Source organism: Solea solea, chromosome 12, assembly GCF_958295425.1.
Source record: "Solea solea chromosome 12, fSolSol10.1, whole genome shotgun sequence".
Classification (NCBI taxonomy): Eukaryota; Metazoa; Chordata; class Actinopteri; order Pleuronectiformes; family Soleidae; genus Solea; species Solea solea.
The window spans coordinates 15,271,754-15,299,551 of NC_081145.1; the positions used below are offsets into that span (position 1 = coordinate 15,271,754).

The 27,798-nt window shown below is 41.0% G+C and overlaps 1 protein-coding gene across 3 annotated transcripts; it reads left to right on the plus strand.

The window, feature by feature from the left end:
* Positions 1-99: 99 nt before the first annotated feature.
* Positions 100-27,226, plus strand: pparab (peroxisome proliferator-activated receptor alpha b). 3 transcript variants are annotated; one of them, XM_058645182.1, is made up of 7 exons: positions 100-295; positions 13,188-13,436; positions 14,940-15,103; positions 17,130-17,268; positions 20,838-21,037; positions 23,003-23,456; positions 23,600-27,226. In XM_058645182.1, the coding sequence occupies exons 2-7, from the start codon at positions 13,229-13,231 to the stop codon at positions 23,842-23,844; spliced, it is 1,410 nt and encodes a 469-aa protein (XP_058501165.1). In that variant the 5' UTR covers positions 100-295; positions 13,188-13,228; the 3' UTR covers positions 23,845-27,226. The 3 variants fall into 3 exon arrangements, with proteins under 3 accessions (XP_058501165.1, XP_058501167.1, XP_058501166.1); XM_058645184.1 differs by lacking the exon at positions 100-295 and adding an exon at positions 8,896-8,954; XM_058645183.1 differs by lacking the exon at positions 100-295 and adding an exon at positions 10,053-10,119.
* Positions 27,227-27,798: the final 572 nt, after the last annotated feature.

Consider the following 27,798-nt stretch of genomic DNA (forward strand, 5'->3'; position numbering starts at 1 on the left):
CCTTCTCTCGTTCTATTCGCTGAAACTATAGGTGTGTCAAGGGTGTGCGCCTTTCCTCGGCCAGCCCAGCTGTCACGTGTGACGTCACTTCCTGCGGGTGTGAACTGCACGGTTCGGCTTTGTATGGACGTGGTGGGGGATTTTTGACAGCGGCAGCGCTGTTGGGAAACAGACAGGGACGTGAGGTCTGGGTCGGCGTCACTTCTCTTCCCCTCTTCTCTCCTTCTCCCCATCTGCCACCGACCGCTTCTCGAAGATTTCCGGGGGAGGGGGAGACATGGCTGTTTATTGGAAGGTAATGATCTTCTTTGGACCTGTTTCTGTCTGTTTTTGTTGTTGTTTTTGAAGGAGTGTGCCCTCCTCCTGCAGCAGCCGAGCGAGTAACTCTCTGTACGGGAATGTTGTTGTTGGGTGCACAGTTGTGTGTGTTTTTTTTTTTCCACATACATGCACATGCATAGGGATAAACGTGATTGTTTACAAGCAGCAGGAGCGGATCGATATATCGTTCAATGATTTCAAGAGCATTGTTACTGTCAGGAGGCTTTTTCATGCTGCGCAGCTTTAGTCACCCGCACCACCCTCGCTCATTAACAGGCAACATGTTCCTGTGATGTAAGCTCTCATTATTCTGCCATGCTCTCAGTCCAAGGGCTGCTAGTTTTTGCTTTTATCTTGATGCACACACAGTGATAACGAAACTGAGCACTGTCCACACCACCAAGCATCTGCTGCACAGGCATTATGGTGCTCTTAATGCAAGGGAAATGTGTAAATGTTGCTTTCCAAACAAAAATCCAGGAGGTTCATGTCAGAGATGGAGCCAAGTTGAAATTCCATCCGCTGTTCATGTTCAGGAATCCTTGGTCAGTCTTCAAATGTCACTTGTAAGTCATTGATTTTCATTATTGCGTGTAATTTGCGATAGATAGATAAGGTGTGACCGGTTGTGTTACTTTTAGCCCTTTTTCTTTCACTTCAAGCAAGTCTAGCCATTCTCTTCTGACCTCTGGCATCAACAAAGCATTTGTTTTTGCCCCCCGAGAACTGCTGCTCACTGGATGTTTCCTCCTTTTTCAGACCATTAGAGACGGTAGTGTGAAAATCTCGTTGTAGATCAGACATTTCTGAAATACTCCAGACGAGCACGTGTATCAACAACAACCACGCCATGTTCAAAGTCTGTGAAATCACTTTTCTTCCACCATTCTGATGCTCAGTTTGCGTTGCTGATGTGATGAGCTGATTAGGTATTTGCACTAAAATGCAGTTGAACAGGTGCACACATAGTCGGTAGATAGACGGTGCTTCAGTCTGATCATATTAAATCATGGGACTCTACATATGTGGTTAACAATCCATATTTACTGTAATGTTGCGAGCAAGATGGATGGATGATGGAGAGATGGAAAGGCAGTAGTTAATGTGTAGCTCAGGGTGCTGTGACCTAGCTCTAACCTAACTAACCCTGGAGCATTTATCTCTCTACCTCAGTGACTCCCTCTCTCCTTGTGTTATGAACATGAACCACTTGGATGACTGCTGGGTGAGGTCATAGCTGTACGATGTGTTACATGGGTACTTATTAATCAATACCTATGGAAAGTGTTAACTTTGTACTTAGCTTATCGCTGCACCGTTGCCTGGAATGACTTTTTTTTACAGGCAGAAACACATCGCCCTGTTATTTAAGTTGAGTGAGTTGTGTAAAAGGTGAGCAAATGTTTCGTTTTGACATATGGGGACATTGTGATTGACTGTCGAGCCCAGTGTTCTGTGTATGCTTTAAGTGAACGTTTTTAAAGGAGAGTTGCGTTTTTAGTTGCGTTTGGAATGCAGCGCCTTGAGGTGAAACCAATCTGTTGACATGTTTTGCTATAAGTGAGATTTTGGAGGTCATCTAAAGACAGACAGTGCATTCTCCAGTCCCCTTCTAGATAAACAGAGATACAACTCAAGTCGTATGTACCAGGCCTTTACCTGTATTTGCTAACTCTTGAAGCCAGTCTCCACACTGACGTGGAATTTCCCTTGTGTGCAAAGGTCTTCAGTCTGCACTTTTGGTGATTGTGGTTAAAAGAGCATTATGACGTGTGTAAGATTTGATGCACTGAAGTGATTGTTTGTGTTGAGTCAATGAAAACAAATCACATACACAGTACACACACATGCACAACAGAGACTGTATGTACTGTGTACACTGAAGAATAAATGACTTGATAGGCTCAAATGGCATTTAATCAAATCATGATTGCCTATTACATTTTTATTAATTAACTGAGGACTGAATTAAGACACCAGGGAAATTAGATGGTATCCAATTCCAACCATTTAAACCATACTTTATTCCATACAGACATGGAAAACTCAGAAATGTCAAATCACTTATACCCCATGCATTATTACCTCCACCGAGGAGGTTATGTTTTCATCGCTGTGGGTTTATCTTTAAGTTTGTTTGTCCTTCTCTCAGCAACTTCCTGTCTGTCCTGTTTTTGATGGATCACTCTGGATTTGTTGTGATGGATAATTGTTGAATATCTAAGAATGTTCCCATTACAATTTGATAAGGATCTACCCACTGGTGACACCATCAGACAAAGTTTCATTTGATCTAGATTACAGATTTGGCAATTTAAGTTTCAGATGCAAAAAATCCAAATGCCAAAGAGTTCACGGCTCCCTGAGTGCTCTTGTTTTTTAGCGTATCCCCTGCTTTTAATTCATCAAACTTAACAATTGTGATAGTCAGAGAGGAATGCAGTAAGATAACCTTATCTGTCAAGCACAGTCCACGAAAGAAGACTGGAAACAAACTGTCGAGTGCTTCTTCAGCCTTTAAGCAACTCACTGTAGCAACTTTCCTGCTGGCTGTGCTTCCCTACTCTGACGCTTTTGTCTCAAGAAACCTGAGACACTCAGTCAGCTTCTGCTCGGTTGCATTTACACAGAGCAGTAGAGTATGTTGGCGTTTAAACACCAAAACAAGAACAGAGCTCACATTCTGGCCATGGTCTCTTGATTTTGAGGAAGCGTGGAACACCAGGCAGTCCAACATGCAACATTGCAATGGCAGAACACATTTCACACTATATGAACAACTAGTTTCTGTAATTAAATCATTAATGTAGCGGTTCTTTGTGTACATGAGGTCCATGGTGGGTGAGGTAGGAGAGATATGGGAGGAGTGTGTGTGTTTTTTTTTCTTCAACATTCTATTTTATTCATCTACTTTATCTGTGATCTGTAAACATGTGACCTCACCTTTATGTAATTATGTTTAAATGTCAAAAAAATGTTTGTCTGTCTCTGGTTTGGGACTATAAAGAGATATAAAGTGAAATTATTCAACATAAGCTAGGGACATCCCTAGCTTTGATATAAACAAACACAATATGAATTTTATTGAACAGCATTGAGGTCTGCCATTATCATTGACTAAAGCATTTTGTTTGAAGCCTTGAGGCTGAATTTAGACTGACAAGGACACTGAGGTGACCCCATCAGAGAGGTTTTCAACTTATGCCGATGTCTGATAAACCTTCAAACTTCTTCATATCCACTTTGTGAATCAAATTTCAGCTTCTTATTGGTACCTGTAATAACGTGCGTATACATTCAGTCTAAATGTGTCTCGGGGGAAAAAAAAAGAGGCTGTTTTCACTGTTTGTAGTCACATCAATGAGTATTTGGTTTGCAGCTTATGTCCTCAACTTATGTGTTGGACAGATTTGACCTTCATCTGAGCCAGGTCTATTCCCCTTTGAGCCTTCTTCTGGTAAAGTCCCTCGGGGTTGAATGGGATTTAGACACTCTTACCAAACTTACAGTAAGCAGCTCTGGTCAGGAGATTGTCTGAGCTAATGATTGGGAAGAGACACTTTATATGAGATTAAATTGTATTACACCAACAGCAGGATTTGACTGGTGTCTTGAGGGAATGTCTTTCTCACCAGAGCCTCATTGTCTCTCCCAGGCATGTGTTTTGTTTTTGAGTGTCATATCCCATTTGTCTGAGACACACCCATTGTTGGAAGATTTACTCTTTCTTTTCACCCGAACATTGAGGAAATGGTGTCTGATCCACCATGCACGCGAGCCTGTAGAAATCCTCGGCTCAGTCCGAAGAAGAAACATTTCTTTGACCTGATTTTACATAGATTCTGTTGCACAGTAAACAAACAAGGCCTCTGTAGAGTATTCACACATTGTCTGTTTCGCTTGAATTGACACAAGTTATGACACTATCATGCAAAGGACAGTGTTTATTGACATGACAGATGAACATGCCAAAGGTTGAAGCAAGGCAAAGATTGTTTGGGATTAAGGTTTCTATTTTTGAATCTTTCACCTCTTTTTGTAACTTATTAAGAACCAAACATACAATATGACAATACCACTATGTTTACTGTGCAGTGTTTAAAGACCCTGTAAATTGATAGAATTATTAACCACCTTCCAAATTTGAATAATTTAAAAAGTGTTTAAAAAAACACGGTTTCGAATAATCACATGTAAAATTTAGCCAGACGGTGGGGACGACACTCGCACACACACACACACACACACACATAGGGACCTACTCGTTTAAGTGGGGACCCAAGTCCACGACCGTCACTGTTCATCAGTGTGTGTACAGAATATAAACGTAAACTCTATCAAAGCACTTGTTTAACAGACATGAAGAGAAGGGACATTTTCACCATTTTAATCACAGCTTACCGTCACAAAGACAGAGCTGGTTTAGCAACAGTCCAGCCCTCCTCTCTTTTCTATCAGCGGTACCTGCAGCCTCACAGCAAGAGTCTGCTCTTCTTTCTGTTCTTCTTCTTTACTTCATTTCCTCATCTTTTGCGATGTTAAATGAAATGGCAGGGCTTTTCTGCACGTTTGTATAGTTTCAAGACAGCAGGTGCAGTTACTCTCTCAGTTGGGCACGAAGGGTTTAAAGAGGAGTATTATGGTAACTGTGGCTCCAGAGCCATATCTTAGACACATTTTCTCCACTGTTTTAATTTGTTTCACATGTTCTCAGCCACACATTTCTAACATATAATGTGTGAAGAGGAGAATCCTAGGCAGCGTGTGTATATATACACTATGAAACGAAAAGAATTGCTCTTGGACAACAAACAACAAGATTCCCTGCTGCTACTGCTTACAAGACTACATGTATTGGAAACCTGTTTGTCTTTTTAGTACACGGTGATCCTGCTGCAGAGGCAAATTAGTGTTGTTCTGTCGCCAGGCCTGTGTGCTGCATGCCTCCCCACAAACACATGGGCTGGTTTGGCAGCCAGAAAGGGGGAACTCAGGACGCCAGTGTCATGCTGGAAAATGAAATAAGATACACACAGCTGTCAGAGAGAAAGAGAAATGCTCCCAGCCTCATGTTCTCTGTTGGGCTTTTAGTGAGATGTGCACCCCGATGCTCCTCCCCGCCCTATTGTTTGTTTCATTATTGATGCAGAAAATCCCTCAACAGTTTTGGAAAAATCTTCAGCGTGATTCACTGCAGAAATTATTTTAGCCAAAGACGAAGGTAGAATGTAGTTTAACAGAGGCCTGCACATCTGATGGCGTGCTATAGATGCAGGCAGGATTGTCAGTTAAACTTTAAACTATCTTTATGATCAGTTATTTACTTCCTACTTCTACTTCAAGTTAGAACAGGCCCAATAAATCCAGTAATATCCGATTATCCTTATAACCCATCCATTATAATATTTAATGATCCTTAGTACATCAATTAAGATTTACAAGTTAGTCAGTTTCCGAATCATTTTCTATTTCGTTAACCTTAAATTATTTTGAAGCAGGAACCTTTAAATCCCCTGTCATGTCGCAACAAAGTCTCTCTCCTCCTAGCTCTAAAATTATTTATGTTTCTTGGCAGCACCACACTCAGCATGGTCCAGTCAAAGTTTGTAGACTGAGTCAGCGGTCTGCTGTCCTTTTGTCCCTGTGCTGCCAGGGAATGAAGGTATTGTTTCTTGACACAGCTTCAGGGGACAGAGCAGCTGTTTGAGAGCGACACACACTCTCTTGAACAGTCCCTCCTCTTTGGTGCTAGCCATGATATACTGTATGTACATGTCACTGTTTACACGTTAGGAAAATATACAGCGATCCAATTCTGATTTCATAAGCAGCTAAGTCCTTATATAGACAAGACCATGTCTGCATCTCTGTCTCGTCACCCCAGCCCTACATCTGTCAAGCAACACAACTGCTGAAAAAGTGCGTTTCCTCACTGTGAAATTTACGGATTGGACTGTACTGCAGAGAGGTTTTGTAAAGAGGGGCCTGCTTGATCAATGTCACTGTGATTTGGAAATAAGCATATTCAAGTGGCAGCCAGGAGCCAGCACTTGGCAGAGTGGAGGTGTTGCTTAAGGACTGTGTTGTTGGCTATTAGTGATTTTTACAGCTGGAAACAGTGAGGGCTGAGCCTGCCATGTTCAGCTACATGTAACAAGCTGTGCTCGTAGCGCAGCTCGAACATTGATGCAGCAGCTGTGTCATACAGTAAGTACTGTATAAGTAAAGTAAATGTATTTATTTACTTTATTTTATATATAATATATATGATTTATATACTGTATACTACATTGAGGATTGTGCATAACCCATTGCAGTACATCACAAGACAATCATTTACAGTGCCTACTGATGAATACATACATCATCAGCCCTAACTCAAGTGCACTCGCCTTCATTTAACTACTGAAGAGGTTCGAGTGTGTATGTGGAAGTGCATAAGGAGGAGACGGCATACTTCTTCCAGCAGACGTACACGCTGCAGGTGCGACCAAAGCAGGTGAACATCGCTTCTCTACATGTTCGTTGAACAGGAAGTTTAATAGCCATTCATTTACATTTATATTTTGTACAAACACGACGTTCACAGACTTTGGTCCCCACTTAAGCTATAGGCCACAATAGGACACTCCCAGAGTCTCAGAGTAGAGGATATTATTGAATTTGAAATAAAAAAGATTTAACACTTTTTAATCATTCAAATTTGGCAAGGTGGTTAGTGTAGGAGCCGCATTTAAGTTTACTGAGTTTATTTCAGTTAAAGAATATTTTGATCATATAGGATGAGTTTTGCTGGTAAATCTTATGTATTTGTTGCACATGTTAATTTGTGCGCTCCCTCCCTGTGCATCATCACTGTACATGGACTTTAAATTCAGATTTTTGACATTTCCACAAAATGACAATGACTTTTGTCATTTGAAGGCCATGGCCCCTGTTTTCCATGTAGCCATTTTGCCTCCAGAACATACACACATTATCCACAACACAATGCTTCGCTTTTAACATCCAGCAGCAGGGTTCAGGTCACGGCAGACCTTTGAGGTATCATGATACACTGCCACATTGCACCTCCTGCAGTGTTTTTATGGTCAGATTGCATGTGCACTTGTCTTATGAGCTTGTGTGGACATTTAACTGTTATTATGACACTGAACATGCTGTCAGTGCAGAGGTCAGAGTCCACTGGGCTAGTTTTATTTCTTAACACACTGAAGCTGTGGACATGGAATATGCTGACAGCCAATAATAGCTCTCAATACAATTCGGTCCAAACCTAATCAAAAGACTATTTGAAGTATTAACGTTCATGTCAAAGTAGCCAAAGGGCTGCTCAAGAATAACTGCAGGGTATATTTGTGGTGTCGTTGTGACATATTTTCATTCGGCTTGACGTCAATGAGTTTCATTGCGTTATCTGTTTGCTTCACTCCAGCTGTCTGTGCGCACAGTTAGGTGCAGCTGAATTCCCAATAAAACTGTTGTCATTCCCTTGTTTTTTTGTTTTTCTATCTCTGTTAGACAGACAGGGAAATCGCATCTGTCACTCACTCATTTGGCAGACACTTGTATCCAAAGTGGAATTTATAATGAGGAGTTCAGGACACATATTATTTTACTCTGTATAGTTTTTTGGCATTTCTAATTTAAACCTGGTCACTCACTGGGGAACATCGTTTGGCTCCCATTCACATATCCCATATAGATGTTGTTTCATTGTGATAAAAAAATCTTTATTCCCTCCTGTGATGTCTGGGAAAAAAGTCACAGTACTCGTGCGTTAGAAACAATAGCTGTGCTGTTATTTCCGTTCTAATTCATGTCTAAGTCAGCAAACGTGGTCAGTTATTTTTGCAAGCCTGCAAGACAACCAGTGATGTAACTTGCAGCCAGTTACTCTTTTGCAAGCGTTCACATTTATATAGTTTGTCATGCCCTGCTGTTGTGCTCTCATCATACATCAGTGAAAATCAGTGGTTGTCTCAAAAGATGGTAATAATGCATAAAACGCAGCATTACATGTCGAAAAAAAAAAAGAGGGCTAAAACAAGCAAAGACACATGGAAGAGCATTTAAATCTAAAATTAGCTGCTTTTTTGCTGTACAGTGTCACTGACCCTGTGATGAAGTAAATTACCTGGTGACTGAAACGTTAGCTATCATACGGCTCATCAGTCAGAGACTACAGCTGAAGTCCAATGTCAGTCACTTCCCCAGCCTGTACATAGGCCAATCGCCAGAGCGATAAGAGGGAGCAGACCGGCATATCAGCCCTAAGTGATAAAGGTTCAGCTTAGTGTTTACATTGTGGGCATGGTCCAGACTGAGCTCATGTCCATTTGTTTGATCTCTTCAAACACATTGACAGGTAAAGTAGGCAGGGCAGCAGCCCTATCAGCCCATATTCCCATCTGAAGACCACCATTATAGCCTCTGGGGCCCCTTGTTCTTACAGGTCTGTCAGTCAGACCACAGGTGGATTAAACATTAACATGTGATCCCCTATCTACACACACACACACACACACACACACACACACACACACACTGAATGATAACACCGACTCTTTGGAAGAGCTGAATGTTGTCAATGATCAAAGTTGCTTGGAATACTCAGTTTATGGAGGAGGAAGGTAGGCTGGAAGTCTTGCTACCTCAGTATGTATGGACATGTTCACTTCATATTTTCCTAACTATAATTGCTAAGAAGTAACAATACTAGTTTTAGTTGTGTGTGAGTAATTTATCTTTCGTTTCCTTGCCAAGGTATGTTCTCTCGTACTTGGAAGTACATCAGTTTGTTTTTTTTTCAGTTATCTATTTTTTCTCCCCTTTCACAAGACAAATGGTAATATATTTGAATGTCTCTTGTCATCACACTCTTTGCTGTCTTCATTCTTGTTGGATATGCGATGGTTAGTCATGGTATGATTACAGTAGATCCTGCCCAGCAATCACCTTTCCATATCTATCTATACTCAATCAGGTGACCTCATCCGTCTTGAGCACACCACTTTCTTCACAGATATTGCTAATGAGACTATCACCTCAACAGTGCTATCTATTATGTTTCATGTCTGGTTCTGTTGGGAGTACGAGGCTGCTTGCGGGTCATGCTCAGAGTATATTTATCTGCCTTAGCCATGGCTTGACTGTCTATTGTGGGATTTGACTACAACACATGAGTAACGTGGGGGGCAGGGTGACCAGAGCATTATATTATTTATGCTCCACTCATACATCTGGTACACATGTGCATGCATTTCAACATATTTTTGAAAGGGAATGGGATTTTTTTTTATCTTAAAAGATTAAATTAAAGATGTTCTCAGTTGTCCACTCTCCATCTCTAATTTAAAATGTGAGCCATATGTCAGCATTGTCATGGCATTGCCAGGGAAACCTTGGTTCTTGGTCTGGATTCTTTTGTCAGTGTAACCCCCATCCACTTTTTTTGACCCTGTCCCTAGTCTGAAAATACACAACCAAGGACAACCTTGCTCATCTTCCTTTCACTTTGCGCAGCTCCCTCAGCAGGCTTGGTTGAATGAGCACACAGGGTCTTGACCTATGAGACAAAGGTTTACTGTTGCCTAGGAGCCACTTTTTTCTTTCTCACTCTGCCTCCCAAACTTATTCCGACTTGCACATTGTTGATCATGGCTGTGCAATGTAGCTTAAGTGACATTCCTCTTCACGTTCTCTTGTGTCTTTCTCTGACTGTCCCAGACCTCTACAACTTACAGGAAAGCAGCCCTGTGTGTTTACATTCTCGTGACATGTTGGTGGCAACATGAGGTAACCCTGGTCCACCATTTCTGCTGGGAGGGGGTCATAAACTTGTGTCATGTATGTTATTCAAATAGTAGGTTACATATGCTGTGTGTTTAGACAAAGTTTTGCGCTACAATATTGACTGATAAATACGTTAAGTTGTCTTCAAATATTAGCTTTTTTTTTGCAGATAGGTTTTTGACAGATTTTAGGAAAACACAATTGAATTCAAACAATTTACAAGCACAAAGTCATCTCACCATACCACTAGAAAATACCTCTGCTAGAATGACCGAGTGTTACCTGAATAGGCAGCACAAGCCAAGCTACGTTTGAGAGGCTTTTGTAGTATAATGAGACGGTGCTGAGTGAAGTGTGTGAATGAAACCTCATAAGAAAAACCTGAAGGTCAGAAGCAAGAAGCTGAATGCTAAAGAGGTTTGCTTTATTTAGTTTTTTAACTTTTCTTTATGCGGGGGGAAATAAAATAAAATACAATTATAAAACTATTAATATTGGTAGAAGGCAGAGCAAGGAAAAGTGCTAAGAGTAGCACTAGTGTCTTAAATGTATTAATGGGGACCAGTCGGATTAGTTTGAGTTTGTTGTGGAGATTGTTCCATTTGTCAGGTGCATAAAATGAAAACACAGTCTTCCCCAACTCAGTTTTTGTACGTTGTACATCTGAATGAACATTTATGGATTTAAAGGGGTCTCTGGTATTGGATATTGAGTACGTCTTACTGTGGTAGCGTTGGCAGGGAGGTTTTCAAATAGAAGCCCAGATGCTGTGAAGTGGCGGTTGAAAATGCCAGATTTGTCTGAGACTGACTTACTGTCAATGCTGATCTGTGGCGATAAAGACAGATGAGACCTAGATTTGATTGAATTTAAGTTTTTCCAGAAGGTGGCTGTGAGTATTTTCCTTGAGTATTTCAAAGAGCGGAGAGATAGTAAATCTGACTGAGATAGTAGTCAGATTTAGCTTCTTCTGATCATGCTGTTCTGTAATTTCATGAAAAGTGACTATAGGTGACCTGTACTTCTAGCCTTTGACCAGGCTGAATCAGAGGACAGAGGATGTAAACCAGGGACTGTGTTTTTGGAAGGTGCATGCTGGTCAATTATGGACGTAAACATATATTGTGGAAATAATCAAGAGCTGACTGTGGATGTGGAATTAAACAGTCTCCCTAGATTGGACTGACGTAAGTCATTTAGAAAATCCTGCTCATCAGTATGACCTTGAGGTTTTATACCCTTGGCTATTCTGACACAGGCTATGGGGGAGTGGTTACTAATGTCTTTGGCAAAGAGTGTGAGGATATTTGTCTGGTCTGTTGGTTAGTATGATGTCAATCAGAGTGAATTTACAGGGAGATTTAATGTTTGGCCTAGTGGGGGAATTCAGGATGATTCAAGTTCAATTCCAGGCATAAAACTTACTGTTTGTGAGAGAAGAAGTCTTGGGGGTGACACTCTGGGCCTGATGTGGGTGGTGCCGAGCTCACCAGCTTTACCCAAGTAGAGCTAACACTGCTCTCATTCATTATTGCAAGTACAACACTGGGGAGTGAGTAGCCAGGATTCTCCTTTTGGTTGTGGTGATCATCCGTAAAGCACTTCTTGTGCAGGGGTATGAATCTTGATCATTTTGTTCATTTCATTTTTTTTTTTTTTACATCACTATCCCATATTAAACCCGAAAACCTATGAAGAAACTGCTGCATGCAACTTTGAATGAAGCATTATTACATTTTGAAGTTTTCAGTAGAAACACATTAATGTCACTGGTTTGTAACTGCGCCATACAGTTACAGCTACCTTATCCAAGTCATTTACTGTATGTCGCTAAACCTTTAAATAGACTTAAGACACAGCACTGGCACCAGAAATGTTTTGAGTGTGCAGTATATCTCTCTTCTAAAATGCTGTACACTGCCAACAGGACAAGTTAAGGTTAGACTAAAGGTATGCAAAGGCGTGGGATGGGTGAGAGCAAACTGACAGCTGCTGTCTTATTGCTGTATTGCCACTGCCAACCCCCTCCTCTTTCATGTTCTTATAAGTGTGTGTGGGGTGGGTGATGGAACCGGCTTACCAAAGATTGACCCAGATTACATGCAGATATATGAAGTTTGAAATGTAAGATCTATTCCCTTTGCCAGTCTTAACATAAGCCTAGTACACCTTGTGTGTAGCTAATAGCTCCTCCTAGTAACGCCACCCCCCTCCGTGCAAATCAGCAAAAACTCACCCATCTACTGTGCAAGCCAGTCTGTCATGTTTCTTCTAACTAACCCCCAACCCCCAGTCCTTCTCTCACAACAGCGACTAAGCCAGCCCCAATGACCTACATCCATCCGACCACACATCTCTGGGCCTCACTCTGTTTCTCTCTGTCCTTCTGACGTTTGTGAGGATATGTTTACTGCATTTAGAGCAGACGGCTCAGAGGAGTGGAGTGTGTGTCCTGTCATGAGATAGCACATGTCTTCCATGCCTTTTATTGCCAGCTGACCCTCTATATCGACACACCTTGTTTGGGTGGATGGCCACATCTTGCATCACCACCACTAATGAGGCCCAAATATATTGGCCAGCGTTGCAAATAAAGCTGTATTTCATGATCACATTGATGTTGATAAAGATGTTAGCAGCAGTGCTTTAGGATTCCAGCGCTGCCACTTTGATCCTAACTCAAACAACTATTATAAGTGATTCTTAGCTAATGAATTGTTAGGACTGTGCAGATTGAATTGCCTTATCTCATTGTCACCTTAGGTGAACTCCCTCAATAACTGTATCACCATTCTTACCAATGGAATCCCCATTAACACTACCATTACAGTTGTACACACTAGTGGTAAACACGGGGAGCACATTAAAACTTACCTGTTTAACTAAGTAAGATGGCAAGCACTAACTGCTGTTATAGAGGGCTACTTGAATGAATGCAGTCTCAACACAAAGGTGATGTTAGATATGAATTTTTATCTTGTCTTCCTCTGTCTGCTTGTCACAGTGTCCATGTCACCTCTTTGACCTCTGTGGTTTTCCCCTTCCACCCTCCCACTGTCTTCTGTCTCTAGTTTGATGAGTGAGAGTGCCGGCAGCCTGCTCCGCCACCGCAATGGTCGACATGGAGAGCCGCTACCATCCCCCTTCTCCGTTGGAGGACTCGGTGTTGCACAGCCCCCTGTGCACCGGTGATGACTTCATGGATGGGATGGAGGACCTCCAGGACATTTCGCAGTCCATTGATAATGATGCTCTCAGCTCCTTCGATGTCCCTGAATACCAGTCATCCAGCAATGGTTCAGAGGGATCCACTGTGTTAGGTAAAAGCCTTCTTAATGTCATCATTTTGAAGTATTTCCTCACATCGTTAATTATACAGTGAAGACAATGTGGGGTTGCTCCTAAAATGCCATTTTATAGTCCTTTCCGTTATACAATTGTGCTGCCCGTTTCTAGCCATTTTCTCTCCCTATTACTTTCCTTTTACTCTTATGCACACCCTCATTTGCCATCCTGTTCCTCTCCATTCCTTATTCTCACCCCATCCAATGAGGAATTTAAACATTCCTCAGCCACCACGGACCACCTCTCAGGAAACATCCACTTTGCTGCTGTGTTTCCTGCTGAATAGATGTGTCATGGATATCCGGGAAATTTATGCTACGACCAAGCTTTGAAAAGTCAAGAAAGATAAACATTTAATGGAAGAATAGAGAGTACGAGTGAGGGAGATAAAGAAAACAAAAGGACTGAGAGGGAAGTGTTGGGGGAAAATGCATCACGGAAACATTTGTTGATGTCATGGAAAAGTTGCAATGGTGTTCAGGACTTGTGGATCTTTCCAAGAGCTAAAAGTGAGAGACAGGGGCAGAAGAATCCCAGACATGCTTTGCTTGTCCACACTCATTCAAACCAAGTCTATGTCCACAAGGCAAGTACACGGTTCCAGGTCCACTGCCAAGTTCTCCTTATCCCCCTTGACGAACTCATGTGGTTTGACTTTATGCCACTGTTTTGTACCATGACACCATTTCAAGTCATATAAGCCATGCTCCCATCTCAAGGTGGAAATAGAAAACTGTTGGCAGCCTACAGCAAATCCCATGACCTCTACCCCATTAGGAAAATCACTGATCATACTCTAACACTGTTATTCTTGTGGCAGGTATATACACCACTATTGGCATTTTAATGACTCTATTCTTTGCGATAAAACAGGCTGTTTTTGCATGGGAATAAGACTTCAGTGAAGAGATGATGGCTATGATGGTCATATTGCCTATAAAAATGTTCAGACGGAGCAACTGCAAAATTCTAAATTGACTTAATTGTACTTACTTGTTTGTCTTCGTAAGCGGCGATGCACTGGGTACTCGTCCAGGGTGCACCTGCCTTTGCTCTGTGAGATGGGGATTAGCTCCAGCTTTCCTTCCCAAGGGAAAGACACTAGACAATGAATGAAAAATGAATATCACTGCTTTACAAATATTGCTTCTAGCAGTTTTCCATGCACAACACAAGTATGCAGTCCTCACATGAGTGTGCACTCTCAAAATACAGGACCATGACAATTGTAGCAACAATGGAATTTATCTATAATGACAGTGCAGGTTCATTCAAATTACTTTCTCTCAGTACTTTGAAGGTGCAGCTGTGTCAGAGACACAATAATAAGTGGAAAACGTATCTTATGTATGTTCTGTTTCTGTTGCAACTGTGGTGTTTTGATTTACTACCTTGTCATTGTTGCCTTGAAATGTCTGCATTAGCTGTCGGATTAGTGCAATACCATGGTGAACCAAGCGTGTGCGTTTGTTTTGTAGATGCCTTGACGCCAGCGTCCAGCCCCTCATCAGTTGTTTACGGCTTTACAACGGGCCAAGAGGAGTTCTCGTCGTCCACGTCATCGCTCAGCTTGGAGTGTCGAGTGTGTGCCGACCGCGCATCGGGCTACCACTATGGAGTCCACGCCTGCGAGGGCTGCAAGGTGTGGTGAAGATTAGCTACACACATGAATAAAAGTCAAACAAGTGGTCTAACTTAAATTCATACTAGAAGGGAAGGGAACTAGATCAGGGCAACGACTGATGACTTAGCACTAAGGCCATATAGTTTTTGAAGGACATTATCTTAAAGACTGAACTTGTGGCCAGGTTATCACTCATGTCTCAACCTACACAACTGCTTTCTCTCCCTCTCACTTATGTTCCCCAAGATCCATCTGTTATTTTCTACAGCCAAGTGCAAACAAATCAAGTCAAGTCATAAATAGCATTCTGGGCACACTTACACCAGTGTCAAAACAACAAATCACATGTTGGTGTATAACACTGAAGAAAGTAGGACATGCCAGGCTAGAAATCCAGAGGCCATGTGTCTTGTGACTAATGATTACTCCTTAAAGCATCAGAAATATCAGGATTGGCCTCCACACGTGGCCACACAATAATCTTTTAGTTAATTGTTTTCCAGTTGTGCTGAAGAACAACCCAAGGCTGTTTTTTAAGAGGTACTACAGGACAAAGACAGCATCACCGGGGTGTGTGCGCATGTGCTTTTTATCCAATGTTGTTGGGGGGTTTTTTATACTCTGCATCCTTTTTAGACATGTTTTTAGTCACTGTGTTGAAAAAGACAAAGTAAAAATGTCCACACTGTAAATCTCAAGTTGACATAAATGTATCAAGTACTTAGTAGTAGGAGTATGAATTTGAGGAAGTGAAACATGAAGAGTCCACAGGACAGAGGCAATATCTTGTGGAGTTGTAGGGCTGTAAAAAAACAGGTTATCATAAAAGTCAAGGACAATATGTTTTGCTACCTTTAGGAGAGTGTCATTAAAAGTGCATCTATCAGATCGGCCTGTTACACACAAAGGGTTATAGTAAAGCCCCTACTTGCAACATCAGTGATAGGAAGTTTGAATTGGAGTCACCATGTTGGGAGTAATGTCCATATGAAGACGTTTGCAATCTCAAAGCATTTTAGCCCAGAAATACATTTAGTCCTTTGTAGCTCTTTTTTCCAATTCATCTGAAAAATGTTTCTACACTAAATAAGCCACAACGTTTAAAACAATAGTGTTTATATTTAGTATATATATACAGTACATTGTCTCGTCTACATGTTTTTGGATGCCTTTATTTGTTTTGAGCAGCATAACCTGAAAAATAAAAATACATATTTGGATGACTTCCAGTTGTTAACCTTGCGAGATAGTGGAGTGTATTGGCACTGTGGGAAATTGAGCAGCCTAGGTTGAGTTTTGCGCTCTCTGAGTGCTCTCACTCTCTCTCTCTCAAGTTTGGATGTCTAACAGTAATAAGAGGAGGCTGACCTTGGTCATGCATGAGGTCCATTTGGCCTGGTTCCAACTCTGTCCTCATGTCACCCCACAGTTCAGGGGTAGTGGGTGAGAGAGTGGTGGTCTGAATGACTTAACGTGTGCTCACACGGTTGTAGCATCTTTGTAATCTTCCTCAAGTCTTTCAGACTATGTGTGGGTGATGTCTGTATGTATTCTGTACTACAAACACTAATGTGGATCTTGGACTTTCTCTTACAAAACATTTAAATGTCACTATTATGTCAGGGTTGTGTAAACAATAAGACACTAGTGATGAAACTCTGATACAGTATGTTGTCATGTACTGTTCTAGGGCTTCCAGAAGCAATTACTGTTGTCAGTGACATCAACACTGATCAGTGTTTTAAGCTGAGTTTAATTATAATTGTAGATAAATAATGCATCCTTTTTCCTGTTCTCTCTTCCTGGGTTGGGACAACACACACACACACAGAGGGGAAACAGAGAGAGAGGGAGAGAGAGATACGAGCAGAGTAAAGAGGCTGAGGTTAAGACAATGCAATACAATACAAAATCAATGTCAACTTTTTCCATGTTTAACATTGCACAGTACGTGAAATCAGCTGTATTCTTCTGATCGTCTTAGTTTTCCACAAATGCTAATACTTTGCAAAGCAGTTGTCACATTCTTTTTTGTTTCTTCTAGGGTTTTTTTCGGCGGACCATCCGCCTAAAGCTGGAGTATGACAAATGTGAACGCCGATGCAAGATCCAGAAGAAGAACCGCAACAAGTGCCAATACTGCCGCTTCCAGAAGTGCCTGTCAGTGGGCATGTCCCACAATGGTGAGTGACTCAGGCGGGGCAGGTCTGGGCAGTTCTTCAAGTTCAGCAGCAGACACACACACACACACACACACACACACACACACATATGCATGGTTGGCAGATGTGCAGAAAATGCACAAAGGAGTAATCTAACAGCACTGTTGTGTGTGGAGTTGCACGTTAAATCGTGTCACTAATCAAAGACTAATTCAGGCTACGAAACATCTGCGTGTCTTCTGAAAGTGTTGATCGAGTGGATTCAATTTATGAATCGGCTCAATCCTTTTGGTGCAAATATACTGTACATCCAGGCTACTGTTTAAATGGCAGGGTAGAGAGCCATAACTGCACATTAAATGGTCACTGGTGCATAAACACACCTTCACCTTTTGATTAATTTGAATCAATATTTGTTAATTTATTTCTAATTAGTTAGAATTTTAAAGAAACGTCACTGTTGTAAACGATGAATTACATTTGTGCCTGTTGGAAATGTGCTCTTTTGACACTACAAAGCATTAGAATCGTTGGGGTTCAAAGGCCTAGAAAAAGTTATGTTCATGTCATGCTTGAATGTCACAGAAAACACCTGCACGTGCAACATCTGTAAACACCCAAAACCCACCATTGTCTTTTTCAGGCTTTACATTAGATTTAATCTTCAGTGCTGCTAAAATTAGCTCGGGATGGAGTAGTGAGGTCAAAGCGTGCTATTCTGGTGAATGTTGTTTACACTGTGTAAACTTACAACATGGCAGGTTGACTCATGGCCTGGGTCAATGTCCCATTAGAAAAAAAGATTTCTACAGTAGGACAAAGAATTTGGAGATAGCGTTTGTGCGGGAATCAGATAGTTGTCTGTGTTCTCTGTCCTGTTTTGATCCTTCGTTGTGTCCCATGGGGCCATTGACTTAAGATCCCTTCCGATGCTTCCTTAAGACATAGCCCAGTTTTTGATAATGATAGTGCCTCAAAATACAGCAGTAGCAGTATTTCTGTGTGCTGCACTTCCTCTTTACCGTATATGCATATTGAGTTTCATGGGTCTAAATGTAACCAGAGAGGCTAAAGGAAGGAGATTTGAGATGAAGTGCAACCTAATCTTTTGAGGTCCGGTCGTCGAAGATTACTACAGGACCACAGCGCTGCTAATTTGGAGGGTTTGTGGTTCAGCTTTCATCGATATCCAATTTGTTTGACTGGATGTTTCTTTTAAATTTAGCAGTTGATTACACAGTTCAGCAGGATTACAAAAGGATTTATCATTCGGCGTGACGCTCGTCACGCTAAAATTGATGTTGAATTACATTTTATAAGTTGTAAATTTAAAAGACATAGACCACACACTCATGTCTGACTTTCAATTTCCGTCTGAAATGTTTTGCTTGTTTTATCTATAAAGAAAATGTCCTGTGAGTTAGTGCTTTAGCCCTTTTTTTCCAGAATAACTTTCAATATCTGGCAGTTTCAACCAATTTAAAATGAAGCAAAACAAAAAGTTGTATTTAGATAAAAATACTGCAGTTGTACATGAACACCATGAGTTTGCATATTAAATTTGAACAGTATAAAACACATTTAAAATAACATTTGTTTGAGTCTTTGTCTCAATGTCCAAAAACAGGCCAAAAAATGTAAACTATGTACAGGCGTTTTTCCAACTCTCTCCTCTCTGGCGACAACAATATGTTGATTCGCCGGCTTCCTGCAACAGTGCAAGTGAAATTACCATAACAACCACATATTAGTTTTGACGTGCAACTTCTCAGCTTTCAGAAACCGTTGGAATTGTTCCAATAGCACAAGCCGTTGTGTAATTGCAGTAATGCAAATTTGCATTTCATCTGCGATATGCTCGGTGTTAAAGGGTTCAATTTTAAGTTTACTTAAAATGATGCTAAACCCACCACATCCCTTTATTTATCTTTTGATAAGAATAATTGAATCTTGAATCCAGCAGTTAAATAAAAAGGAAGTGGGAAAATAACAAATACAGAGCCAGTAAGTCTGTCCTAGTGAAGCTGAAACCTTGCTCCACAAATCAGATATTTAACTGAATGACAGACTGTCCCCCCCTCTCACTCCCTCCAAGCTTGCGAGACACAGACCCATCCACTCACACCAGCTCCTAAGAAACAGACTTATGCTCAGCTTAGCATCACTCACTTCTTTTCATCTTAATTAGACTTGGCTCCTGACCAGGCGGTGGCGACCACTGTGTTACCAGCTTCAGATGATCCATCCACTTTGTGACCAGTAATCTAATGGGCCCTCATGCTGTCTGCCAGCTCTGTATCTCATCCCTGCTCACTATGAGCATCTGAGTCTGGATTTGTTTCATCAGCTGGAGGCGCTGGGTTGGACAACAGGGAAATCAGATCTCCTCTTATGCTTCATAGTCTTGTAAATACAGGCATCAGCGCAGCTGGATGTAGGTGTGTGTGTGTGTGTGCTTGTGTGTGTATGTTTGTGTGAGTGGGATGAGGCAGGGTTAAAAAGAGTTCACCTCTAATCTCGTTAGTCAAATGGGATGAGGCCGTCTGCGAGATGCCGCCATCCTCTTATAGAAAAACAACTCAAGTGTGGTGTTAAAATACACTTCACAAAAACAATGTTGTGATGGGTATAACACCTGTGGCTGTGATACCTGTATTATGAACCTTAGATGGACAGAGTACCTGTTTATGAATGTTAATCAGTGATGGACGTCGGTGTTATTGGGCCTTATCTCTAAATTTCATTACGATTCCAAGTAGCTCCAGCCATAAATAATGTGCTAATAAATATCTGACTCCCAGATTTGATTAGAATTTGCAATAAAGTGGTATTTTTATATCTCAGAGGTCATGTAGTAAATGTAATGGACCTGTTACGTGTTAATCAAGGGCTGGACATAATGCGTGATTTTTTTAAATGCTCTTTTCTTGTGTTTAGCGTCCCGTGCAAAATGTTGTTCAGTGAGTTTTTCTGTATGTGAGACAGAGAAAGGGAGAGAGAGGGACATGGAGAAAGGGGGAGGGAGAGAGGGAAAAAGAAGAGGGAGTGGGAGTTAGTAAATGTCACACTTTTTAAAAAACTAAACAGCTGATGGTTGTTGTGCGACGTATGCAACTAAAGAAACTGTACAACAATGCGATTTTGGGACGAAATAAATGAATGAAGCTGCTGAGACACGGTGATAAATAATTCTGCTGTTTTTTTTTGCGTCACAGAATCTATATATCAGTATATCAGTATATAAAAGAACAGGTTGAGTATGACAGACTCGTCCTTTGCGGAGCAAATCGGTCTGATACCAGAAGACATCCAGTCAATTACACTACGTGTCTAAGCTGGTCAGGTTAGGACAGGTTAAAGACGAAAGAAAACAGCCTCTATCAAACCGAGAAAGCATCTAAAGTGGAACTCCTGTAACGTTTCTGAAGTAGACATTGTGTTATCTTACACGTTTGCTCTTCATTTGATTTGATGTATTTAAAAAATCTGAAAGTCCAGTTCATGAAATAACTTTCTTTGCATTTATTTTGAGTAAGAGTTACTTTACATTGTTAGTATGTACTGACCGTATTTCCTTCTGCCCTTCATAGCCATCCGTTTTGGTCGGATGCCCCAGTCGGAGAAGCTGAAGCTGAAAGCAGAGATGGTGACGGGGGACAAAGAGGTGGAAGACCCTCAGTTAGCCGACCAGAAAACCCTGGCCAGGCAGATCTGTGAGGCCTACATCAAGAACTTCAACATGAACAAGGCCAAGGCTCGAACCATTCTTACTGGCAAGACCAGCAACCCTGTATGTTGATTGACAGGGGTGTGTGTGTGTGTGTTTTTAAGTGTGTCTTTGTGTATGTTGATGGATCTCCTTAGTAGCAGGGTTTCCTCATAGGTCACAGCTCAGTAGTCTTGCAGCATTTAACTTATTTCATCCCCACCTCAGTGATTTTAATGCCATTCTGAGACACTTTGCAATCAGCCTCGTGTCTCAATATGACCCGGCAGCTACTACTCCAGAGACTCGGAGTCAGCCAATGTGACAGAAATAACTTGCTCAATCCGTAGTGCAACCCAGCGCTCAGACTGGACAAGGAAACATCTGTTTGCACCAAAACGGGATAATGAGCCAGTGTATGATCCCATCAAATTTGCCCTCCACCTCCTCTTCCCCCCCATTGCTGTGGGGGTTTTTTGTTTTCCATCACCCGTTCCTAAACTCACCAAAAACACTGCATCACAGCCTGGTTCCTTTTGCTGTCTTTGCTCTGTAAGAAATATGTCGGCAAGTGGAGGGTAAAGGAGAGCAGCCCTGCCCTGTTTTGAATTCCATGGATGTTACAGGTGTATGTGTGAAATGGTTTTAAAAGCGCCAGGTCAGTCAAAGGGCACCTCCGCGTTCCAACTGCATTCAAATGGAGAATGTCCGTAAAGATCATAGACTCTAGGTTCTGCAGGAGAGCACACAGTTGGGAAAACACATATTATTCAATCCATCATTGATTTGAAAACATTTATGTTTTCAGCAAATGTAATCGATTTAAAGTAACAGAAAGTTGTGGAAAAAGTGTGACATACATTTTCCATCAGGTTTGACAGTCATCACTCTCAGGAATACAGTGAGGCATAACGGTGCTGGCTCTGACATGTTTATGCCCAGTTTTATCATTCATTTAACTGCTTTTGCGTTGATATAAATCACATTACTTATAGTCTTGACAGTTTAAACTGACGTTTCAAGACAAAAGAAGCCACTTTCCAGCTCCTGCCAGTGCATGTAGTGTGTAAATGCGATTGGAACCAAAAACTTAAAGTTGATCCGTAGATATTACTATTATTAACTATTATCCATCAAACTGTGACCAATAATCATTATTGATGATCACGGGTCTTGCTGCTCCAGGGCTAAGACGACTAATCAGCTATTCTGCTCATTGTAGTCGGACTGGGCTTTGTACTTTTTTAGTCTCAAGGTCTCTTCTGGGATTCTTTTAACATTAGGAGAGTCAGTTGGGCGTCTTCGCTGCTGCAAGAACATGTTGCATAGCTTCTTCTGAGCATAAAAAGAAGGAATGTATATCTGGTAGAAAAACAGCAAAGTGCATATGTTAGACAATACTGGATATGTCAATGCAACCATATGACAACAATGCCATCTTCAGCTCAGCATCGTGTCCGTCTTATTATCCCTTGCCATTGTAGACAAATTACTGAGCCGTAATACGTGTGTGTGTGTAAGTGTGGCAACAGGGACACAGTGAAAGATCAACCACTACTGTTCACAACTTACATTTACCTGCCATTTACCTGCCTGTTTTATCAATAGTGGCATAAACTGCCTTATTTTTTTTCTTACATTTTGACTTTACTTTGTTAAGCCTAGTTTGCTGACTTTACTCAACGTAACTCTGCTTAAGAGAAATTGTTTGCACACAAAACTTGTTTTTGCTGTAAGTGTGGCATTTGTAATTACATTGCTGCGGGGTCAAGGAGAGTAATCTTGTCACTGTGGAAATATTCAAATGTCAATAAGGGCCCTGGCCTCAGCCTCCTCTCCGTAAAGATTATATATAAACACCACAGTCACTAGAGCTTTTCATGTCGTGAGGTTTGCCGATTCAGCTTTTCCCATATTTGAGCAGTCGAGTGGGGTCAGGTTAGTTTACTGTACGGAGGCCAAAATCACAGTCGACCCTTTACTGACTGGGTACATATTTATAACCATACGCTACACACAGAGCTCACGAGTGTGGTTATGTCTCCACAGCCATTCGTCATCCATGACATGGAGACTCTACAGCTGGCTGAGCAGACTCTGGTGGCTAAGATGGTCAGCTCGGCTGGATCACTGAAGGACAGGGAAGCAGAGGTTCGCATTTTTCACTGCTGCCAATGCACGTCAGTGGAAACCGTTACAGAGCTCACCGAGTTTGCAAAGTCTGTCCCTGGGTTCTCAGACCTGGACCTCAACGATCAGGTGACTCTTTTAAAATACGGCGTGCACGAGGCACTCTTTGCCATGCTCGCCGCCAGTATGAACAAGGATGGGCTTCTGGTGGCGTACGGCGCAGGTTTCATCACCCGGGAGTTCCTCAAAAGCCTGCGGCGTCCATTCAGTGATATGATGGAGCCAAAGTTCCAATTTGCCATGAAGTTTAATGCGCTGGAGCTGGACGACAGTGACCTGGCTCTGTTTGTGGCTGCTATCATCTGCTGTGGAGGTGAGGATGAAGGAGATGTGTCAAAAATGTGGTTATCCAGTGTTTACTTCTTTTTGCCAATTGAAAGGTTAGACTCTCACAAATTGTTAAGATATTCTGGAAGTTCTGTCTTCTAACTTGAGTCTTTCCTACGCCGTGATTAGACCGACCAGGCCTGGTGAATGTGGCATACATCGAGCGCATGCAGGAGAGCATTGTGCAGGTGCTACAGCTCCATCTGCTGACCAATCGTCCAGATGACACTTTCCTCTTCCCCAAGTTGCTGCAGAAACTCGCTGACCTCCGGCAACTTGTCACCGAGCATGCACAGCTGGTGCAAGAGATCAAAAAGACAGAGGACACGTCGCTGCACCCACTCCTGCAGGAGATCTATAGAGACATGTATTGACCCCTGTGGAGAAATAACCGGGAGAGGCACTTTACAAACGTCTCGTTTTTTCAGGGACAGAAGAAAAAGAAGAGTCCTCCATAAGCTAGGGTTGAACCACTTAAACCAGCCTAATACAGCAAGCGTGAGCTTTGATCATCACACGAGGTCCTGCGTAGGCCCGAGCAACAGGCTGATTGATGATTCTCTGGTTTCAACACAGTGTTCTCCACTCTCTCGTGTGGATCTTCCCAGTCAGAAAAGTCATGGAAGACAAGTTTTTGACATACAGCTGTAAGGAAACCACTGTATGCCATGTCTGACCAAACTCTTGGATAAAAAAAGGCTATAATTTCAAAACAAGCGAAGAAGGTGAACTTCATAGTCTCTGACAGTATCTGTTTGTTTTTTTTTACTGATGTCAAAGAGCAGAGAGCCACATACCTCTGCGTTTAACAACACAGCAGCATTAAGACAGTGATGATCAAGATGTCAAGCAAGGCAGCTTCTGCCAAATTAACTACCGATAAATGGTGGCTATCCATACATGAGCGTCACACCTTTTTTTTATACCCAGAGATACAACTGTCACCAGACTCCTGGACATAATCATTTATTTGTACTGTAATTCTTCTAAGCCATACGTTGGTTGCAATGACACCAAACATGATCATCTTTCATGTTGTTGTTTTTTGTTTTTTTTCAATCTACAAAAGTAGCGTCAAGACTTTGTATGGATTATCATTACTTACTGTGAACTGTTCAGAAATAGTATTTTTTACATTACACAGATATAATAGAAGGCAAAACCTTGCAGTTTATCCAAATCATTAAAGGTTTGGCAGACAGATGGCAAAAAATGCACAAATTCACTATGTGCGTGCCACAATGCGCATTTGAAGCACTAACACATCTGTGATATGTTGATATTGTGATATTATTATATACTGGACCTCTGTTGACTCCCTTTTTGGCCTTTTTGGCACTCCATGCTGTTTTGTGTCCTGGTATTCAAGGGCTAACACCACAAAAAAAAAAACTTCATACAAGCAGACTTGGATTTGTTGGAAACAAATTCCTCCGTTTCTTAATTTCGCACTCATCTTGGTCCTGTTCCACACAAGTCAAATGGTCTGACCTCTGTTTTTCCCTATCAGTCCTCCTGCCTTATGTTTTATGTTTTTTTATGTAACGGCAAATGAAAACCACAAATTGTTCTGCATAGAAGTGAAGATAAACGGTGTTACCTTTTGGGTGAAAGGTCTTTGGTGTTGGTCACTAAACCAAAAGACTAAGGCTAATACAAGCGTCTGACCATTTGATTTAGTTTGATTCTGTAAGATGAAGACAGTCAAAGAAAAAAAAAAATTGCTTAGACATTGTCTGCAGCTAGATGAGTATACAGACCTGTAGTGATGAATGTCGACCAAATACATTTCCATGAGATATCATTTCTGTTTTTTTTTGTCCTCCAACTTTTGTGATAACTATGCATGTGAAAATACCGCTCATGTCATTTGGATGGTGGACACATGCATGTATGAAAGTTTGGATTACGTAGTGTATATGGATCTGTGACCCCATCAGCTGATTTCAAACCAAAATCTCCTTCAGTTGATTTCAATTCAGAGTGTACTCACCATAGCCGATCACCTCTCACCACTCACCCCTTCTTTTAACCCCTGAGGTATACAAGGTACAAATGATCAACTTTTATATTCTTGTTCTTACAGTAGATGTAGTCATGTACTGTATGTTCATTTGCTTCAGTGCCACACAATTGTGTTTCAAATGAATTGGAGCATATTTTTTATACCTAGGTATAGATGTACTGTACATAAAATCAAATAATTGTGTATATACAGTATGAGGTGGCACGATTCTAGTGTGTGGTGTAAATAGATTTAAAAAGGTAAACAGGGCAACTGGTAATCTGATTATCCCCAGATCGGAAATATCGGCTAAAAATAAAAGCACTTGTGATTTAAACTGAAAGCATACAAGGACAACGTTGGTCGGGTGATTAAAATTATCATTTTGAAAAGTCAAGCAGTCAAAGGCCAACAACTCAGCACTGATCTTTCAATACTGGTATCCACCTTTAATACTCAGTTCTCAGGTTGCACATTGAACAAAAATAAATTAGGCAATATATGCATAAGCATCATAATTCTCACTCATTCATTGATTGTCTACCGCTTTATCCTCCACATGAGGGTTGCAGGCCCAGCAATCCCAGCTGAAAAGGCAGCGTTCGCCCCTGAAAAGGTCTATTATCATTAATTCTCTATGTTGAATAAACCAACCTTTATTTTGTTGTCTATTTGACCACTGTTGGTCGAAGTGAATACACTAGATTACAGTAAATAAGATGCAGTAATGAAAATGGAGTATATGCTGTTTTATAAAGCTATTTTGCCGTTGTTTTTTTCTCATCAGTTGCTGCTATATTGTACTAACGTGTTCAAGTGCTCCCTCTCGCTTATTGTATCTTCTCTCAGAATGTCAGTCCCACATGCAGCTTTTATTGAATGCAGCTCGTCCCCAGGTATCCTTTGGGGATTAACCACAAACAAACAATCTGTGCCTTACTGTGTGCCCATGCCATACAACACTAGAGATTCAGAAATAAATACTTGACTTGTGCACACACACATTTTCAGAATTGTAATTTCTTATAAGCCGTCTTAAGTGGGATTTTGCCGATGGAGACACACTGGGGACACACAGTCAAAATGATGTCACAGCAGGTTTAGGAAAGTGCCCAGTATCAGCTGTAAAATCAAGGCTCAGAGGTGCTGTAAAGCTTCGTTTTACAGTAACAATGAAGGATTTGCTTTCAGGAAAGGACAGACTTTTAAAGGCTAAATACACAATGGTTGGGAAAAAGTGGAGCCAGGCCCTGGAGAAAATTATAATGTAACTTTGTTGTGTTGAATTGACAAGGGATGTTTTAACCTTTATCAGGGAAATCTAGTCTTCCTTTGTTAAACTAGCTCAGGACTTAGAAAGGTACTGTTCTTTCTCTCTGTCTCTCTTCTTCTCTCCAGAATAAACGTATAGTGCTCTGCCCTACAGCACACAAACACCAACATCAATACTTATGGATATTACCTTATTGTTATTCTTCAAATTTGACAAGATAAATACGTTTTGGGAGGCAGCAGTCGTAAGAATTAGAAATTTGAGGTTTTTTTCCCTTTTCTTTGGATTTCATGGAGTCTGTGTTTGTGACTACAACGTCACGCAAATAGACAATAGAGACTGTCTATGGATGTGTTGTTCATGTGTACTGTGACTTGGTAACAATACTGTAAATGTTTGATGAATGTATATCTAGTTGTTAAAACAATGAAATAAGTTGACATTGAATGGATGTCGAATTAAAATGATTTTGAAATACGCTCTGATTTGTATTTGATTTTATGTAAATGGAGAATTTGAGAGTTGATTTAGTTTTTGTAACAACTGAAGTGACATCATTTCTGTAGTTATTTTTAAGGGTGTATCTTCGATCATAGACTAGAATGTCCACAGAAGTAAATTGCAGATGGGCCTCAGGCCAGTATATGAAACGGGTGTGTGGGTCTGAATTAAAAGATAGTAATAATGATAATAATAATACAAAATATATCTGGCTTTGTTTAGATTTTCATGATGTGTTGTGTCTGTGTAAACACAATAGTGGACTTCTTGGTCATTGCCAAAAAAAATATCATTATTTCTTGTTAATTATTCAGTATCAGCTACATTTTGTGGGCCTGTGTAGTAGTTTTTTATTTTTTTTATTTTAAAATTTAAAAAGCTCTCAAGTTTGGGAAAGTTATATTTAGGGCTGCAAACAACGATAATTTCATAATCAATTAATCTGTCATTTATTTTCTCGATTCATCAAGTAATCGAGAAAAAATGTCATACAATGTCATACAATTGTATTATTTTGTCCAAAAACCTGTTCAGTTCATTGTTCAGTTT